At 42.1% G+C, this 20,693-nt stretch overlaps 2 protein-coding genes across 18 annotated transcripts in view; one reads left to right on the forward strand and one right to left on the reverse strand.

Annotated features, from left to right (window-relative positions):
- Positions 1–313: 313 nt before the first annotated feature.
- Positions 314–9,641, forward strand: LOC100875158 (dicarboxylate carrier UCP2). 5 transcript variants are annotated; one of them, XM_012286356.2, is made up of 7 exons: positions 314–469; positions 3,352–3,512; positions 3,568–3,886; positions 4,074–4,195; positions 6,119–6,228; positions 7,602–7,817; positions 8,030–9,641. In XM_012286356.2, the coding sequence occupies exons 3-7, from the start codon at positions 3,758–3,760 to the stop codon at positions 8,407–8,409; spliced, it is 957 nt and encodes a 318-aa protein (XP_012141746.1). In that variant the 5' UTR covers positions 314–469; positions 3,352–3,512; positions 3,568–3,757; the 3' UTR covers positions 8,410–9,641. The 5 variants fall into 5 exon arrangements, with proteins under 5 accessions (XP_012141746.1, XP_012141745.1, XP_012141743.1 ...); XM_012286355.2 differs by having other exon boundaries at positions 3,352–3,498; XM_012286353.2 differs by having other exon boundaries at positions 3,352–3,886.
- Positions 9,069–20,693, reverse strand: part of LOC100874933 (cytosolic carboxypeptidase 1) — a 35,023-nt gene continuing 23,398 nt past the window's right edge. For 9 of the 13 annotated variants that reach the window (XM_012286357.2, XM_012286367.2, XM_076535331.1 and 6 more), the window contains 5 exons: positions 13,499–13,751; positions 12,815–12,939; positions 12,575–12,742; positions 12,092–12,221; positions 9,069–11,623 (listed from right to left, as the gene is read on the reverse strand). In XM_012286357.2, coding sequence (XP_012141747.1) covers positions 12,110–12,221; positions 12,575–12,742; positions 12,815–12,939; positions 13,499–13,751 — 658 coding nt within the window. In that variant the 3' untranslated portion in view covers positions 9,069–11,623; positions 12,092–12,109. The remainder of the gene's footprint in view (positions 11,624–12,091; positions 12,222–12,574; positions 12,743–12,814; positions 12,940–13,498; positions 13,752–20,693) is intronic. The other 4 variants (XM_012286361.2, XM_012286366.2, XM_012286363.2 and 1 more) reach the window with 3 other exon arrangements.

The following is a 20,693-nucleotide window of genomic DNA, read 5'->3' on the forward strand; positions in this document are numbered from 1 at the left end:
TCGAATGCGTTCCTTTCGAACTGACTCGTACATTTCCAGTCCGTTATTCGCCAAAGAATACTGTATCGTGCATCCGTGGGTGTAAAAAGTCGCAGTATATGCGGCAAAATAAATTTCCACGATGAGCTATGGCAATTTCCTATGGTTCATCGCTGTATTTCGCTATATGTAACCCTTCGCTGGCAAAGGTAGACAGCTATGCGCCTGCCCCTTGCAAATGCATGTCCATACAGATGCAAGTGTATGCACGCATACGTCTGCAGTCGAAGGGGCATTATACCACCACGTTCCTGGAAGTTATCGATCAGCTCGCAAGCTGAGCTTTCTTTGGTCAAAACTGACGTCACAGACGGCAGCTGATAGGCAGAATTCAACTGTGGACGTCTGCCATTGGCTGGCGAGCCGGTATAAACGGTGCTTTCACGGTAACCTGTTCCAGTTGTGTTGTTATCCACTCACTGTACACTTGGTAAGTACGTTACATTTAACTTAAAATCAGCTTTTCTTAATACAAACATATCTCCTACCATCTTAACATTATCAATAATCCATTACCTATCGTTTTTTCTTTTTATCACATTTTTTGCATCAAACTTTCACTCATAACTTGCCGAAAGTGTTCGATTCTTACTCTTCCTTTGTTTTCAATGTCCTCGGTTGTATAAAAATTTCTGTTTCATTATAGACATTTATAGTCACATTTTAATATTCGAGTCGCTGCTGTCAACGGACCCGAAAGTATCGACGCCCCTATGTCACCTTTCGTCATTTTTTAATGCTTCATGGCAACTAGACAAGAAATCAATGGCTGCATTCTTTGACGCGCGACCATTAAAGGTGCTTACTTTCCCTAAGCGAATTGTGCAAACTGCGGTTGCAGTCATCGAACGCCGCTTCTATAATGCAATAGCCGAGCAAAGAATAAAGGCTTCGTTTATGTTTACCTATAGCGCATCGTTTATCGTTTAAAAGAATCGTATAAATATAAATTTCAACATGTCCGATTCCTGCAGTCTGTCGCTGCAATGCATATGCGCGAATAGTCAAAGTCGGATATATCGATTTATCAAACTCCGTACGATAAGCTACGGCAAATTCGCGGAATTGTTATAACAAATGTTCATCGATCTGACGCATTACCTGTCGTAGGGATCATCGGTACAAAGTATCAAGAATTTATCATAATAATAACAAAGTCAGCTGAGAGTAATTGCCATTCGTGTCATACTGACTACACGAACTAACAATAATTAAATCGAAGGATCGCATTTGAAATGTTCCTGACTACACGCGACCATTTTCACAGTGACAGTTGACTATAAGAAAAGAAAATAAACGTTGACGATTAACACTTTCATTCTGCAATGATTGGCACAAAATGTGTTGTTGACAACTAGCTGTGGACTTTATAAATTTTTTATTTTATATTCAATAGGGTCCATTTTATGAAGTAATTTGAATAATAACGGATCGTTGAACTCGAACACGATGAAAATGTTTTTTTTCATCGATTGCTCGAACATTTGAAAACATTTGAACAGCACAGCGACTGCGTCCTGTGTCCACGATTTGTTCGTGTCGAGGATAATCGATATACCCGCACCTTTTCATCCTGCATCCTGCGCAAGAATATTGCAGGATTGTCTGTTCAAGGTTCAATGAGATCGTTCCAAATGATATTCTACATTCAACCATTTACTTTATTTACATTTTCCACACCTGACAATTCTTTCGCAAGCGATATAAAAACAAAGGAGATATTTTCGTAATTAACGCTTTGTTTAATGATTAATTAGCAAATAAGTTAAATATAACTTTTGCCTTTATTTTTAATCACGTTCTTACGTGTATATGGCTTGCGGTTTAAAATAAGATACACTTTATAAATAATAGCGATGGGTGCAACGAAGGATGCAGGCGCATGGCTGAACCTTGCGATCGATCGAATTATTCGCAAGCAGGTTCCATGGTCTTTCTATGTAACCGCCACGCATTCCTAATGGCGAATTCCCCCACGGGAGTGTGGATACAATCGAATTTTTTTCATGGAAATCAGTTCCGAAGGTTACAAGTGGTTCTCAACATACACTGTCACAGCCCCGCTAGACTATCGCTTCTTTTTATTTTAAGTTACAGAATTTTGTAAGATATTCCTATATAAATATAAAAGTTTGTCACAAAGTTCTTCACCCTTTTACTCATTTTGTTATTTAGTTTCTAGTATTATAAGGTAAAACGTTATTTAAGAAATCGTGTCCCCCCACTTTTGAACCCGATGTGAAATCGAAACTCGTTTCGTAAGGAATAATCAAAAAGCAAGCGGAACTCCGTATAAAATCGCGTTGGACTTTGTCCTAGTCTGCCGATGTACGGTATTTTTTTTCGCTGAAGCCCGCGAAACCAGACCGCGTGGTTTCTTTGCGCCACCGGCGAAAAACGAAAGAACCAAAGCATCTTTCTAGTCTGGCTTCGAAGCCTACCTGCAACAACTTTTAACGAAAATAGCCTCACGGCCGCAATAACTCGCTATATATATAAACCGCTTCGACATTGCGAGCGGATCATATAAAATCAACTTTTTCGCCCACGAGGAAAAATAGCGATAAAAACAGTAACACGTGTGTCTGGAGGTATTTTTTTCGGGGGTAATACAGAAATTTATTTCGGAACTTCTGCGAGACGAGTCAGTCACCTTGCTGGCAATCCTTGAACTTTACTACCGTTCACGCGAGAAATATTCTTTAACGCTTTATTACATATTCATGAAGACAAAAAATGAGATTAGATTAATGGGCTGACGTTCGTCGAACTGGCTGTCCTCCAATACTTTTCTGCGCGTTCTATTTCCATTCTATTTCATCGAATCTAAGTTCGGCTGCCCCCGCGTTCGCAGTGCAAAAACGCTATCAGTGTAAGCGGTGTGTCGGCGTGGCAGAGTCAGTTCTTAGCTGTTACATAAAAATCGAGCGTGGGAATGAATTAACGAGTCGTACTAGCCGATTATGACGCACGTGTCGCGATAACAGCATTTCCAACTAAAACAATTTAACACCGGTGGAGGAGAAACAGGCGCGACAGCGTCGTGTTTCGCGATAACCTTCGTGTTCGTATCACGAGACGATTAAGTACCTGTGTTTATGTACCTCCTTTCTTGGAACTAGACGGATATAGTTACTTTTTAATATTTCGCGTTGTGCGCAGTAGACGGCCACATATTAGAGTGTAAAACGGTGTGTCTGGTAACAGTACTCGAAACTTGTCGATCGGTCATTGAACTTTGTCACTATTCATCGCGATTAATATTCGAACAAGTTCGCGACGTTACAAGGATCGTTGTTTTTTCTGTTACAGAAGAATAGTATGTATAAAGTACTTCACAATCAAGACATCAAACACGAGTGTTCGCGGTCAAGGGGACTGCATGCGTATCCTGATCACTTCAGGGAACCTAATAAGCTCTACCTCTAAACCAGCCGTCTACTAAATGATCATTTAAAGGTTCCTGTCCTCTGGTAGGACTCTGTATATAGTGTACATATCGCTTTTCTAACAAAGGATCTCGCTCAGATAAGCCGAGCAAGCTCGAAGGATCGAACAGTCACGCGGGGATTTAAAAGGAGCTCGAAAAGATTGCACTATACCCACTACCCCATAACATCCGACGCACAGCACCACCTAGACGCACGTACCGGTGATAGCAAAAAGAAACGCTACTACACTGGATAAAGCAGAGATACCGAGAGAAAAAGATACGAAAATGAGTACAGTGAAGCAACAAGCGTCGGACGATTTCCCTTTGTGGATGAAGTTCCTCACTGCAGGCACAGCAGCCTGCATCGCTGATCTAGCGACGTTCCCGCTGGACACCGCCAAAGTCAGAATGCAGGTAAATAGTCGCGATCGTTACCTTGTCCTTTCGTAATTAGCGTTTAAGTTACGAGATTCAATGTTTGCAGCATTGAACAGTTTTATCATTGCAGATAGGCAGTCGTTGAGCCGCGGACTACTTCGAAAGTATTCCGAAGCAACCTTTTTATCGTTCAGAGGACTAAAATATTGTACGCGATTTTTAGATTGCTGGAGAAAGTCGTCCACTTCTGTTGGCGGCAACGGACGGCTCCATGTTAGCGGTCCGAAACAGCCAGCCAGGATTATGGAGGACAGTAGGGAACATCATCAGACTCGAAGGAGCAAGGTACGTTATTCATGATCCTATCCTTAACTTAAGACGAACCAAGGGGTAGGTAAAGCAACAGCTATATGCGATACGATTGTAAATACGCGGTATCGTACGCGTGTACGATCCTTGCGATTCGAATCAACCGGGCAATCTTTCGCGCCCGTTCGATGGTTCAATTTTAAATTCCGTACTGGCTGATCGTAGGGTTGTTCAATTCACTCCGAAGTAGCTTCTCTTGGTATTCCGTGACTCGGTACGTTTCTCCAGTTCCGTGCCTCGTGATTCGATTGCTCTTCCAATTCCATTGTTTGCTAGCTACTGGGCCGATCGATGTTTCCGTCGCTGTCGTGATCTAACCACGCTTAAACGCGTCGTTATTTAATTTATTGTACACTCGGGTACATCGTGGGCCTCTTGCTAAAAAGTTTGTACATTTCTAAATCAACTGAGAGTCAGCCAGTGATAGAACCTCTATATACTTGTTAAAAAATAGCCTACGGTAATCCTCAGTGTACATGTCGTGATAAGTAAAGCTTTTAAGTTTCATGTAAAAACAATTAATGATCGTATCGACAGAGACGGACAGAGATCGAAATAATCGCGATATACAAGTTTGATGAACCGCTGACGCACTGTCGTTTTATTTTGATTACCATTACTCCGATGCTAATTGGATTACCTATTTTAATTTTCTTTCTTATACAGCTTCAGTTGAATCTTCGCGCCGAGTGCTATCGACTGTTCATTAAATTTACGGCCAATTACGCAACCAGCATGCACGTGGACAATTACTGTTGTCTGCTTAATAACCACTTGATCGATAGACGAACGCGTCTATAGCACTCCCTTCTCTATTATTTGTGTTCTCTCTCGAACTCGCGAGGTGCTTTCCTCATTCGCTTTGATAAAGAGATAATACACGCTTATCTGGTGAAAATATAATATTTCTTAGAGTGATCATTGTTAAATTAAAAAACTATACACGCGTGATCGTATTCTTGAAACGAGTATGTAATTAAAGAGATAACTGTAATTTTGAAAGCTATCTAAATTGAGACAATTTCGAGAATGCAATTTGGCACTTGCAATTAAATATCTTGGCTCTTTAAACAACCTTCGACTAAAACTCAATGGAAGGGAAAGCACCTCGCGACACTGAAATCTTCTTAATTGCGCAAAAGTTTTCTTTCCAATTCTGTTCTTATTTCTCTGCTTCCGTTTATTTTGCCTTTTACTTAGCTACGATCTTTCCTTTAACGATTCTTAACAACGCGGTGCCATTTTGGTTCGCATTTCCACCGCGAATACGTTATATCATAACCGTGTCCAGCTCTCTCGGCACAAGCTCTCTCCCGGTCTTTATAGTTTTAATTTCGCTCTCGAGCCGTTCTCTTTTCTCTCGTGCACCTCCAACGTTTCGGCTTCCCTTCGTGTCTCCGATCTCTTAGACTTTTAACCCTTCGATTAAAGTACTCGGAGTCAAAATTCATGTCATAATTTTTGCAGAAATCCTTCCGGAGAGTTAAATGTCTTGTGAGACAATAGAACCTTGTCTTCCTCGACCCATGCGTGGACAACCAAGTACCGAATAAAAGCATAACACGTAAGATCGTTAAATTAGAATTAAACTAAAAAGCATGCTGCTATATTTTCACGAGGGTTGTTCACGCAAGGGTTGCCCGGAGGAAAAATGGTAGAGAGAAAGAGAAAAGGAGAGAGTGGAAGAATGAGAGAGAGCCAAACGAATAATAGCTTTTGAGCACGTAAAGTCAATTTAAACGAAGGGGAGCAAATTAAAAAAGAGAGAAAGAGAAAAAGAGAGAGAGATATAAAAAATGTTCGAAAGAAAGTTAAATTAAAAGAAAAAAAAAATATTACCCTGGGTTGCGTTTGAGGGTAAATTGTGAGGGCGGTGAGCTTGAGCGAGGGTGGTTACAGGAGCCTGTACGGAGGTCTGTCCGCGGGACTCCAGAGACAGATGTGTTTCGCCAGCATACGGTTGGGCCTCTACGACGGGGTGAAGTCACGCTACGCTGGAATCATCGACGGTACATCCAACAAACTCCTAACTTTTGATTACGTAATCCTTTGCGATATACGATAACCCGGGTAGATCGACACGCGCTCGTGCGACCATCTCGCACGCGTCCATCTCGATCTGTGTTACCACGAATCAGAAAGAAACACACGCGTAAGTAACGGCTGGTCGGTCGATTATCGTCGACGACCATCGGCTGCCGCGTGCTTTTTATCAGCAACAAATAAAGCAAATGGAAGCTCCGGCAAGATATCCTGTCGAGCTGTCTTCGCGCGATCCGGAATTCGACGTCTGCGATGTTTCCTTTACTTTTTTATTTTATTTTATTTTTTTTTTTTTTCAATTGGTCGATATTAACGTCGCGTTTGGTTGATCATCGTCGTTTCCACGGCTGCGATAGTCTGTCGAAAGGAAGTGATAGAGAAGAAAAAAGAAGAATTAAGATCACGACGTGCCTCCTCCTTGCTAATTGGATCATTCCCGATAAATTGCTGTAACTTTGTATCTCGTCGTTAATTACGTAGTCTTGAAAATCATGATTTATAATCTCAACCTTAATGAACGGTGTATCTTTCCTTCTATTCGTTTTTGTTTATTTTTTCCTTTTTTTTTTGGTCGTTCAAAAGTATCGGGCAAAGGTAGCAACTTTATCTCGTGTTCATAAACGAGTCAATTAACGAGCATGTCAGTTTTAGTCTTCTTCGTGTAATCGTGACTACTCCTTTCTGTTATCGAATCAAGAATTATTTATTCGAATATTACGCGGATATTAAACGAATTAATTACTAATAATAACGATCGTTATGATACTCGCGTAACTGCAAATCTGTTTAAACGATCGTACCGCGGATTTCGACTTTCGTCTTTGATCTTCAATGTCGCATGTTACAAACGTTTCCTTTCGCAACTGATTTACACAATTGTAACTAAACTTCTCAAGATTGCTTTCCCGTTTCGTATACTTGCATTGATGGTACTCGTCGACGACGTACAAGTACCCGCGATCAATTTAATAAGTTTAATTCGTGTTTCGCGACTCGAAGCTCCACGAATCGAACAATAATATTCAATCGTTTCACTACACTCGATTGATCTCGGGTACGCGTCTCGATTATCTTGATAACCAGTCGCGTACTCCAATTGTACTCTCGAATGTCGTAATACTCGTTGAACAAAACCTTCGAAACTTTAGAGTTATCTTTAGAAAGAAAATTGATTGTAATCAAGAGATAATCAGTGAGCTAATAAACGTGATAAATCTGCCCCATCCTGCATCCTACATTCAATTTGTTCAAAGACAAAACAGTCGTGTTTCGGATAAGAACCAAAAACAAAACCGATATACTTTAACGTCAACGTGCTTATCGTTAATTTTTGCATTAGCAGGTAATAACAGGAGCGGATCGAAGAATATCTCCGTACGAATTGCCGCTGGAATCACAACGGGAGCCCTGGCGGTGCTCTTTGCTCAACCGACCGATGTCGTCAAGGTTCGTCTACAGGCTGGTAGCATTGGACGATCATCGGTGAGATACAGCTCGACCTTGCAGGCGTACAAAAATATCGCTGCACAAGAAGGGACCCGAGGCCTTTGGAAAGGTACACATTTTGTAACATAATCCTCTGAACTATACTTGCCACTAGTTCTATATCTCCTGTTACTGTTAGGTCTAGAGGTCCCAATCACAGAAGGTATCACAAATTGAAATAGCAATTATCAGAGATATTCGAGTATCTACTAATCCAGTATACGGAACTCGTGAATACGAAAATATGAAATTCGAAATTCATTAGAGGGTGTTTGTGCACAGGAACCATTCCTAACATCTCGAGGAACGCCATAGTGAACGTGGCAGAGATCGTCTGCTACGACATCATCAAGGACTTCATTCTGGAGTCCGGCTACCTCAGGGACGGTATTCCTTGCCACTTGTCGGCCGCCGTGGCAGCAGGTCTGTGCACCACCCTGGCAGCCAGTCCTGTGGACGTGGTGAAGACTCGTTACATGAACAGCGCCCCTGGCGAATACAAAGGCGTGAAGGAATGCGCTGTTCGTATGATGAAGGAGGAAGGACCGTCCGCCTTTTACAAAGGCTTCGTGCCCAGTTTCACTCGGCTGGTGTCCTGGAACATCGTTCTCTGGATCACCTACGAGCAATTCAAGATCTACGCGAAGAGTATGAACCAGTAAAACACCCTTCGCCGCGGAACCTCCTCATCGATCACATATACACGCATACATACACCGTGTTTTAATCAACTGCAGCTTCATAATCTGTACTCTAATCGTGTAGCTTAGGGATAGGAGGACGATTAGGTCGTGTATCGTTTAGATTTCGCCGTTTCGAATAGAATCTTGTCTGCCGTCGTTCGCTGTCCGATCGATCGCGTAACTTTACAGCTGCATGTTGTTTTGCATCGATTCGAGACTTTTGACTTTCAACGATAGATTTACCTCATACGTATTCCTATGTAATAAATAGAATTCTTGCCTATACGTGCCTAGAGGACGATGAATTTTTTATAGAAAGTTATATGACGCTGCTTCGTAGGGTACACTGGTCGCACGAATATAGTATTTGTTCTTAGACTTTATTTTTAACTAACGTTTACGATTCTTTACTAATCGAATTTTGTTAATCGTTCGTTGCTAACGGCGGCAGCCAGTTCTCCTATCCATCGTTGTATCTTAATTTTCTTTTCGTAGTTGTGACCGCGCGTGCATTTATCAAATTAAACTCATTCGGTATCTTCAAAACGGAGGAGATTCTCCGTTCAAAATTGTAATTGGCTCGTATCAAAGTATCGATTCAAAAATTCGAAACGTATCTCTATGTGACCATTTTTCGCAAAGTGCACGCACGATCGGAACAATTTTAGGAATCTCTGAATAATCCATAAAGAAAATTTTGGCTATGTAAGGTCAACTTTAGGTAAACTATGTAGGCCAATAGAAAAGAATGAAACTTTTTCCCATATGGGTAGCTAGTATTAAAAATTGCGTACGCATTACGAAACGCCAGACAGACAATAAGATTGAAGAAATTTCGTTGAAAAACTTTGCAGAGTTTGTTAACGGGAGCTACACACTGTATCGCGATAATTTTTGCTTTGAAACTCCGATTAATTCTTCGACGTACTGTAACCACGAGCTAACGAGGATCCTTCGCTTCGCTGTATGATTGCAAACGTTCTTTTTTTGCTTCTAATCGATTACTTACGCGGGAATGGTTTGACGATCGCTGCTAGACGTTAGGAAGATACAGGCGAATAATTCATATTCTCGTTTCGGGTCAATTAATGTTGTACAGGGCACAATTTTTATCGAATTTCTGATCGACGATTTGTAGTCTGTTTAAGGCTATGTTACCTACCATCTATTGATGTACGTTTCACATTAAAGAGTAATTCTTAACTTATTAATTGCGACTGTGTCTTCTTTTATTCACACACGTTGATTGCCATACAGTAAAAACGCTCATGTCTAGCAAGACACGATCCGAATTATTAACGTTGGCTGCCATCTCCGTTTTAAACTTTTGTTACGTTCAATTATGAAGACCGTGGAAGTCACCACCAACCAGTGCCACTTTAACAAAACAGAAATTGAAGAAAGTTTTAAACGTAGACACATGTTTTCAATTGAACGAGATGAACGCGTTAATTCAAGCTTCGGTCATCAATGACCCGGTGACAGTCAACGTTCTAACGCGTATTGATCTATGACCAAAGTTTTCTTGCCTTTTTCGTGTCGTTTTAAGGATTTCAGTGTCACCTCGATGTTCGAAATCCGTACCAGTAGATACACCGTACAGTATTAGTATTGTATTTTAAAATGTTCAATCAGACCACTTTTATGGTATTCATAATTAGTAGGATCGATTAATGAAATTCGACTGCCTTCGCGTAACAGAAGCTGCAAAACAGGAGCAAAGTTCCCGAGCGAACGGTGTTTCTTACCCGATTTTAAAAACATGTTCTATACTTTAAGCGAATGCGTTTAATTCTATCAACTTAAGGATGTTTTACGAAATATTGTTTACGGTTTCTTAAGTCGCACAAAATCAGAAAATTACTGACATAGTATTACACATCAGGATGCTTGATTTAGTATGTTTGGCAATAGTCACGCTTCTCAAGTCTTTGAGAACTTCTCACCTAATTTCTTGTTTCTTTTTCAATTTTAATTCTCTGTACGTACCTGCCTTGATCAGCTCTCTTGCATAACCCTTATTTAAGAGTTTCCCTGCCAATGAGACTTATTGTTATACTTATCTGATAAGCACCGATTATCTGTAACGCTTGTAGCTTACATTAAAAATGAGCAACGCGACAGCGACCCGAATTTGCCATACTTCGTGCGAAACTATAGCGATCTAACAGTTCTATCAAATATTGGAATATATCGTTAACACCTTGCCCTATGTTTTATTTGGTATCAATCGTTAACTATGCAAATAATTGGACTTCCAAATTGAAACGTACTCAGAATTCGAGTAAAATTGATCACAGTCGAAGTACAAGTGTGTCAGAGTCGTCAAAGTGGCAAGGGGTTAACGTTGATCGCCACGATAAAAAAAATTAATTTTTTAATACGAAGACTTGGTAGTAATATTTTTACCTGTTAAGAATGTAAAACGATTAGCTAGACCCTTGCTTTTAGCCGACTAAAATTTTAAGAATACGAGAAATTCAAAAATGGGTAACATTGGTTTGTGTGTATCGGTAGACTTTATTTTTTGTAATCACATTTGGTAAAGTATACGCAAAGTAAGCGAAATTTAACGAACAAGAAAACTGACTTTCCAGACAATGTAACAACCGAAAATGTCAGATTGATTAGTTTGCGTTTCTCCAACAAAAATAGCGATCATCTTCCTGCCTTCTGATTTCTTGGATAATTTGCGAATTTTCTGACTCGTTGCTGAACGAAGTTCTCAAATTCCGGTAACAGGGAATATCCACCTTCGTACGTTAACGATCTCTCGTGCTCGTCCGTGATGCTCAAATTCAATGGAAATTTCGATTTATAAAAGACAGACGACGCGTACGTTTTTCGAAGTTGTATACAAAACGGCGCTTCGGTTCTAGGTAGGATTCTCCGTAGAATTAGCTTGACATTTGTTACGAGTTTGAAATAAAAGTTCTTCAAAGTGTGCAGAATGTTCGATTGTGGTCTCTTTTCATTTTTATTCGATAACCAAAACCGGCACAGCCTCTTCGACGTACGACAAGGAAGCGCAACGGGGGCCCAGAAAAAATGAAGATCATCGTCGATATCCGTCGTCTCTGATGCTTCGTCACGGGCCTAAGTTTCGAAATCGGACTCGTCGGATTCGCAGCTGGACGAAATATCGCCCTCCATGCACCCTGATTCCTCGGGAATGCCATCTCCCATTGGAATCCTATAAAAAATCGATTCACGTTACAGAAATCGATCATCATCGATATCGCACTCTTTCACACGAGTATAAAATTTATGCAACGTAACTATAAACGTATTTTAAAGGCGATGCTGTAAATTTTCGATTTAATATACATTAAAAAAGCCATGTCCATTGTTCAGTGAGACACACGTCCTTTACAATAAAATTGTTAGAGGAAGGTATTTATGCAACGTAATTATAAACGTATTTTAACGGCGATGCTGTAAATTTTAGTATAAATTAAAAAGCCAAATACACGTCCATTGTTCAGTGAGACACACGTCCTTCACAATAAAATTGTTAGTGAAAAATATGATTAACATTTAAGAAACTCTCGCACAACGTTTCGCTAGCGATCTATTATTTAGTTAGTATAGACTTTCCAGTTAAGCAAAGAATTTGAAGAAGCGTAATCGAATGTGCACACACAAGACCGATAAATCTTGCCTTCAATTTCTATAGTTGCTAAGGAAGAGCAGCGATATGGTATATCGCTGCTCTGTCTTGAATACACCGTGGATTCCTTTTGGGATTCTGTAAAACGCACTTTTGCGGACAACAGACCTCCACCAACGACCTACATTCAGAAGATGCACGATGATCAAAATACCACTCGTCCCTTAAAAATGACATCCTGAGCACTATATCTACGATATGATTTTCTGACTTTCAATTCTTTTAAAAACCTCAAAATTACATATAATATATTACATATAATGTACATTGTATGTTACATATAACATATTACAGTATGTTACATATAATGTACATATAACATATTACATTTGAATCTCAATATTTTCTGACAGCATCGACAAGAGTCCTGAAATATTAGCAGGCATAAAATTATCTAAAAAAAAGTAGCAATGGTACGAAATACCTAAATGTGAATTCTGTCATAGCAGATATAACCATAGAAGTAAATCGTACCGCTCGTGAACGTACTTGTCGATATCCCAGTCTATGCCAGTGTCTTTCATCATCGACAAAGCCTGACAGAAATCTTCACCGATCGCCTTCAAGTGTTTCGTGTCCAAGTGCAGACCCGCCAAGGCGCCCTGATCGCATCCGCAGAAGCTGCTCTCCATCGTGTAGCTTCTGTTCAAAGCGAAAGAAATAGAGTCAGTATAAAGCCGAGTCGATGTTGCGCAGCGAGCAAGATCAAAGCACCTGCAAACACCTAGCTGCCTCCATATAGCTACCCTCGCGGTGGATTCCTTGTTCCTCTCGACCTTGAACGAGCACAGTGGCAACGCGAATGCTGGAGATACTCTTTGCATCAGGTGCGGCAACATCTGAAACACGGATATAGCATAGGGTCCGTAAAACCTTCGGGGTCCTTAGCCATTGTACGATTGCAAACATTCGGCGTAGAGAGGATAAATTGTCCTCTGGTTGCATAACCTTTTCCGACGTATGGCGATACGACGCGTAGTAATCTACCATGCGAGAATAAAAGCGAATTGTTCAGCAAACTGCGTCATTCTGATATTCGTTTAAGAGTTAATTAACGATCCTTCGAAGAAACCAGCACAATTTCAAGCGTTTCGTAATCAGCGATGAATCAAAATCGATTTTGCACAGACCGAAGACAAATAGCTTCGTTTTGAAGTGTACGTTCGAGTTAAAAGGATCTAAAATTGGAGCACCGGATCGATGTTCAATCCTGTTCCCCGTAAATTATCTGCACGAACAAGTTCGCGCGAATGCGTGTTCCGTTCGCTCGTAAATTGGGTTCGAGAGATCGCGTTAGATTACCGTTCGTAGGCAATGCACTGGTGGCCATCAGATGTAACATGTCGGGTCTAAAAATAATATCTCTTTCACCCTGTTCGTTCCTTTTTCGTCCCTTACCAAATACTGCACCGGCTGGTCCGGTTTCGCCCTGTCCGCTGCGCTCCAAGAACCCGACCTTGAGCAACCGAACAGAAACACGTTCTTCCTCCGTGAATGGCCGTGATAGTCGACGAAAACATGGGGAGGTCTTTGCAACACCCTCGTGCAGTACTCCATCAGGCCCTTCGTGTGGTAGATCACCGGATGGAGAGTCCGGTTCGGGTTGCTCCAACGTCTGTTCAGATCCTCGTTCGTCAATCCGTATCGATTGCTATAATCAGACAAAAATGGCTTCTTTAACTCGAATTTTCAAATTGATATATTGCGGTATGCAATCGACACTGACGGGTACTTCTCAATTTCGAAATTTTTCACACTTGTAAATTCTCAAATTGACAAGTTATTAAGCTCCCTAGTTTCCAAGTTCTAAAATTCGAAGTCATCTACGTCTAGCACCTGTGCACACCTGTTTCCACATGTTCGGCGGGCACATGGTCTGCTCATCATCGGGTTAGAATATCAATGGCGCGAAACAAAGTTCCAAGAAACGCGTTGTTAGAATTTCCTGTCAGTTTGCGAGTCGATGCTGCACGTTGAAGTGCTGCTTGCACCGAGAAGGAAAAGGAAAAGGGCCTTGTCGGAGATGGTTTTCATTTAAGGATTCAGTCGCGGTTAGAAGGACGTTTCCGGCGGCCGGAAGTCGATCCGGAGGAAGTGACGCCTCCGCGTCGTGCATAGCTAATGGTGGGGCACCGTGGACCCCTGACAATACCCGAGACAACAACGATGCATCGTTTCGAGACCTATCGTCTTGACATTGTTTTAAGATGTGTACGATGTACCGTACTTAGAATACTAAATACATCTATCGATTTTGTCTGAAACGTCTCTTCGATTATTACGTGAACATTACAATCTTATATCGCAGAATATTAGAAGAAGATTGTATAATTTTTGGGTGGTACAAAGTATAGCTCTGTACAATATGTCCTACTAAAGCACACAAGTCTACTCTTTAAATACGTTGAGGCTATTTATTAAAAAAAAACATTCTACCTGCACTCGAGATTAACGATAATCATGAACTTGAAACTGACAGTACACAAGTAGATTAAGCTATGTGTCATAAAATCTTATCGAGTTTCGTAGTAAATCACCTGTTCGATATGCAACGATATGCCTGCAGAATAATTAATTAATTCCGTTTCGATTGCACGAGTTGAACGAACTACCTTCTACATCGTTACGGAGGAAGGAAGACAAAAATAATGACGAAACGACTATCACGGAAACGAAAAGTCGCTCGTCTCGGGATTAAGAATCGGTACACGCGTATTCCCGGACAGGAATCGTCGATCGTCGTCCCGATCGAGACGTTGCGTTGTTCACGTAATACAAACATTAGCAATTTGACGCCTCGTAATCGCTTCCGGTCTTTAAGGTAGAACAGAGGCACGTGACGCATCCAAGATAGCAACGTAGCGATCGATATCTTGCGTCGGCACAAATGGCGAGGAATAATAAGAATAATGGCCGGTCGGTGACGATGCACCTGAGGATGATGTACGCGAAGAAATGTTCCCTCGTGTCTGCGGACGTTCACCGGCGTGTCGGATATTCGTAAAAATCGTCGAGAAACAACAGTCATCGGAGATAATAGATTTCGTCCGGCGAGAAACAGAAAGAGGGGACAATCTAGATAAAAACTTTCGACAGAACTATTGCCCTCGGCCGCGTATTAAAATGAAATCACCGGTCGAGCCAACATGACCCGCGTTTTGCGTGCCCTTTCATTAAGAGCGACGACCATTAGAGGAAGAACTCTAACGCTCTTCGAAACAGTGATACCGTTAGCTATGTCTGTATGTTGAAAAGTAAGATGTACAGGTTTCCTTAATGACCATTGAAAAAGCTGAAACGGAAAGAGGATTCCTTGTTCGACAACGCGGAAGATCATAAGGATGTTTCTTTGTTGGGGATAAACCATTTAACCTTTTCACAGAGGAGCGTTTATTTCATCAATTTTATACTACTCTCATGAAACTTTTTCCTCGAGAAACGTCCATCATTGACCTTAGCTTAAATTAGAATCGAGCAAATGCACCATTAAAATAAATCCTAATGTCAGTCATCAGTTCTTAACAGCCAGTAAAAAGATTAAGCCGGAAATCACGGCTGGATCTCTAATCCGCGTTCGAAAAAAGCTTTGTATCCTTATTGTCGGTGGATGTTAATGCAGCGATGCATATACATAGCTCGTATTTCGAGCGTAATGAAAACCAGTCGAGATTTCTTAATAACGAATGAAAATGCTACGTATCAATCCCTTTATAAAAACGTTGTTTTATTATCGCGAATAAATAACAGTTTAACGCCGCGTGCAATTGGTCAGAATTGGAAAAGGATATATTTCTGTTTCGCACATAATAAAGCCGCGAGGCGAATTAATCGAGTCGGGAGCGTAGATTTTATTCGACTATAAAACGAAGACGCGAGGAACGAGCGAACGACAATGAAGCAATTGTACAACGAAGTTCTTTGCTGTTTTATTAGCCAGCCGATGTAATGGGCAGCATCAGTCTGTTCGTGCTAGCGAGGCGATGTCAATGACTCGAACCGAGGAGCCTTGACCGCAAACTTCTCTCACCTCTTCAGAGATCCTGTACAAATTACCCTTAACCGACTGCTCGTCTCGGACTTGCTCCGTGAGATTTTCAAAGGTACCGCCTCGCGTCGTGCCGCTGGATCGCCGAAGGAAAAAAATCCGGTGAATTACTTGGACGCTCGTTGGATTACGATTAACGAGCGTCGATTCGCGCGCGATTTATCGTCATAACAGCATCGATCGTAAATTACGTTCGAAACCGCGATCGCTTCGGTCCCCTCGCTGTCATTTTCATCCTCGTTGCGTTTCTTTCCGAACAAAAGCTACCGAACCGCATCGCCGATACAACAGAATGCAGTTTGCGTTCACGGATTACGTCGAAAGTGGTTGTACGCGTTCTCTTTCGTTTCACTCTCCATTATCCTTCCGCAAAAGGAGAAGAAATGCTGCAGTTATTACGAGCCTTCCAACATCTGGATATTCCCCGAATCTAGATTTCTTGATTCCTCTAACTTTTCCCTACGTTCTCCAAAACCTGCAAATGGCCGCCTCTCTGTGTCCTTATTTGTACTCGGAAGTAATCCTTGGACCTTAATGCTTTCTACGCTCGTCCACTTAAAGTCACTGTAAATTTAAGGCTTTACAATTTGACGTCATCATTATTTGCGCATTAAGCACATTAACGACGCGCCAAAGTAGACTCTCGAGCGCGGATGATATGTAAACGTACGAGAAGGCTGGTTCGAACCCGTTACGCATAATTTTTCAGCAATTTATCGAGCAGCTATTCCAAGCTCCTTGTGGTTCCCGTTCGAGGCTGAATTACGTAGTTCGCGAGGAAACACGGGCAAAAGTCACGACACTTCGAAGAACGAGCAAACAACCAGGACGAAACAAGACGAGGAAGAAAAATTGGCGAATCGTTGTTGCAATCGTAAAGCGAAAATCCTTGGGCACCTTGGGAACACGCTCGTTTCTTCGTGCTCGTCTTCCACGTATCACGCGTTTCTTCCGTGAACTTTACTACCAACCGAGTCCTCTATCTTTGTTTCATCTCTTCTCGCCTCGCGGGCATTTTCTTCGAGGTTATCCCGGGGTTCGATCGTGTAACCGCTCCGTGAACTCCTTTTTCCCCTGCTTCTTCTGCTTGTCTCCCGGCTCCTAGTAAGAAATCTATTTCCTGCGCGTTCGAACACGATCGTAACTCGGTTTCATTGCGATATAATACGAAATGAAATTACACGTAGATAACCTCTTCCATATCATTTTTCCACCGTCAAACGTATATAATATCCCTCGCTTTAATAATCGAAACACGCCGATTTTATACTTTATTCTTTAATGGAGTTTCCTGCCATTCTGCACTTTTAATATCATAACTGTTGAAAATCTAGATAATTTATCTTCGAACGATCGAACTAAATCGTGATCAATTTTTAGCGCCGTGGAAAGTAGCAGGTTATTCGGAGAAAAAACACGTAGGTTTTTTAACGAACGTCTCAAGAATTTTCCTCGGAGGAATTCGCGCGTAGCTTACGAGAATTAGTGGAGAATTTCCGTGGAACACGAAGCGGTGCACAGTTAACACGGGAATCCGCGGAACGAGCGTTAAATTTGTCGCGATATATCGTCTTTAAAACGTGCAAATTACCCCGGTGCACCTTCTCGCAGCTCCCGGTCCGCTTATCTCGAATGTCCTCGCGCTCGTATCGTGAGCCGCTTTAAAGAGGCTGCTCCATACGTCGCTGGAGAACGAAACAGGAACACGGCAACAGGAGCGTTCGAGTATCTTTATAGCGTCAACCGATACGATATATCCGAAGGGCCCGAACACGGTTGACGTTGCTTTCAGGATGCTGGGCCGGCGAAGGGTTAACACCGAGCGCATTAGAATACTCGTGACCGGTCCCCGATTTGCATTCCTTCGCGAAACCAAGGCCTCTCCCCCGAGTCCCCTTTTCTTTTCTTCCCGCTCTTTTTCTTCCTTTCGTTCGTTCTTTTTTTCCTTGCTCCTTTGCACGATCGCGGCCGAACGGGGAGAGCTAATTCATTCGTTGCCGCTTCTTCTGCACCCTGACCGATCGTTTCTTCGAAACTGAGGCACCGGCAAAAGCAGCCCTTACGCGGTCCCCTTCCTCGACCAACGAGGAATGCCCGTCAACGTTTTTACTATAATGCGATTCGTCCCGCAATGAACGCCGTTCACGGACCTCGTAAAATTCGCGTTTCGCGGAACCCCGTCGGCTGACAGAAATAGAAACAGCTGACACGATGGATTAACGAAAGGTAAAGAAAAAAGTCGACGGTAAAGCAGACGAATGCCTTCAATTTTATGTTACTTTAACCCTTTCGTTACGGACAGCCTGTACACGAGCTTGGAAATGTGCTTCAACAGATCAAACGCGTATTATCATTAATCTATATCTACGCCTGTCGTTTATGTCCTAGGTATTAAACAGAGTCTGTATTTTATGTACGGCTGTAGATTTTCGAATCCCCTTGTAGAGACATTTATGTCTCTACATCCCTTTATCTATATTTAAATCCTTGTGGATCTCCTAATCTCCATATCTCCAAACTCCTTGATTTTCTACAACCCTTATATTTCTATATTCCTGTATCAATACATGTCAGTATTCCTGCACCTCGTATTCCCCATATCACTAAAAATTATCTCGTGTATAGTGTTCCGTAGCAAAAAAGATAATTGCACACGTTTTTCGATTAAGGAGAACGTAATTAATCTCTTCGGTTGACTATCGAGGCGTTAAAAAGAACGAGATGGATACAGCGAAAGAAAACAGAGAGAATTATTAACGGTAGTTGTTAGTTCGAACTGTTCGACATCAAGGACGAGCAAACCAGGAAATTACTAATGCCTGGACTGCTAGCTCGTCCATGAAAGAACAAAAAACGATTTTACGCCAGCCGGAAAGACGTCCCTTCGCCTAGAACGAATTTACAAGACTCCGTAACAGCCCGATAGAATGTTTTTCATCGAACCCGCGCGAAATATTCATTGGCCATGCTCGTGGAACCGGTCCAATAAATTCCGAGATTTAATTTCGCGATTTTGTTGCTGAAACGAATGTCCCTGTACGAGCTGCGAATAGATTTCGCGCCTATCCGAAACGAGATTTAATTTAGAGACCCGTCCGGATCGTGAACCGTGGAATCCTTCTAGGTAAATCCGCGTAGTACCGAGAAACTATCTAACACACCGGAGCAACGGGGGAATTCGGCCTCGAAATAGGATGAAAAAGGCTCCTAATGAAGCCGGCCTTTGACGGCCTCCTTCTAACAATGATACGGGCGAAATTAATAGCTTCCAATACATAGAGCCTGCTGGGGCTGCTTGACCTCGTCGTTCGATTCGTACAAACGACTAACCGAACAGCATATGAACTATTCATGAATTTTCGCGTTGCGTGCAGGCATGTTCAATATATGCCACCTTCGATATTTAAAAATTCTATTAAACCGAGTATATTGAAACGACCGAGTCAATATCCTCGAATCTAAACGAACTTAATGGACCGCAAAAAATTATTTGACCAAAGAAATAAAAAACGGTTCCTCCATTGACGAGTTCGTCCACGTTCAAATATGTAATCATCTGTCGGATATTCGACGCCTCTAGACATTCCCCACTGCCGATAACGTGGATCACTCGATCATACTCCAGGAATATAAATGAATTCCTCGTAATCACGAAGGAATGTAAAATTAGGCGTACACGCCTCTGTCGTGAAGCCGCGATGTGCTTATAAATCTTAACGACGTTTAATTGATCGAAAACGGATACGGAGATATAATCGCATCCCGAATAGCAAAAGAACGAACAGGATCCTCGTCGATTTTAACCGTAAATCTAGCCAAACGCAGCGGGTTAGCTCGATTACGTTAAAACGATGGCCAAGCCTCGTTTCGAGAGCGAGTAACCGCAAGCAGAAGCGGAGAGGTTCACGGTTTCAGGTTCTAGGTCACACCGTGGAGGCCGGGGCACGTAACAGCGGCAAGAACCAGGGGCCCAAGTAAAACGGTGGGCAGCACGAGGTGCATTTAATGATCGTACACGGCCACACGGCTATTATTATCATCCATTTCTGCATTCTGGCGGCGATCGGTGCAAGCCTCGTTTCATCGGAGGAACGCGGGACATAGACGGAGAAGGTAGAAAGGTTGCGCAGGATGCGCAATGAGTTCCGACGCGGGCATGATTTAGAGAATGCGCCGGGATTACGTGTCTCCCGTGATGGCTCTCCTCTTTTCTTACAGTGTAACGCGGGACCGTATAATCGCATTAAGTCTCCGAGGAACATCGCCGTCTAAATATGTGTACGCCAGCCAGGGTATACATAACAAGGCGTGGGCATGTAATCGATGAGCCAAGATATTCCCGATAACAGACCCTGGTTCCCTTTTTCCTGATACTCGTCAAACTCGATGAACGCGTAACTACTTTCGCCATCTTCTATTTTCTATACGACTGGAAAATTCACTAACACTTTGATCGCATCTGGCTTTCATTTTTTAATTTTAAGTCTGGCTCGAAGCTCTCGACTTTCGTTAACTCCGCTTTCGAGAACAGACGATCCTTCTTTCTCA

This window comes from Megachile rotundata, chromosome 9, assembly GCF_050947335.1.
Source record: "Megachile rotundata isolate GNS110a chromosome 9, iyMegRotu1, whole genome shotgun sequence".
NCBI lineage: Eukaryota > Metazoa > Arthropoda > Insecta > Hymenoptera > Megachilidae > Megachile > Megachile rotundata.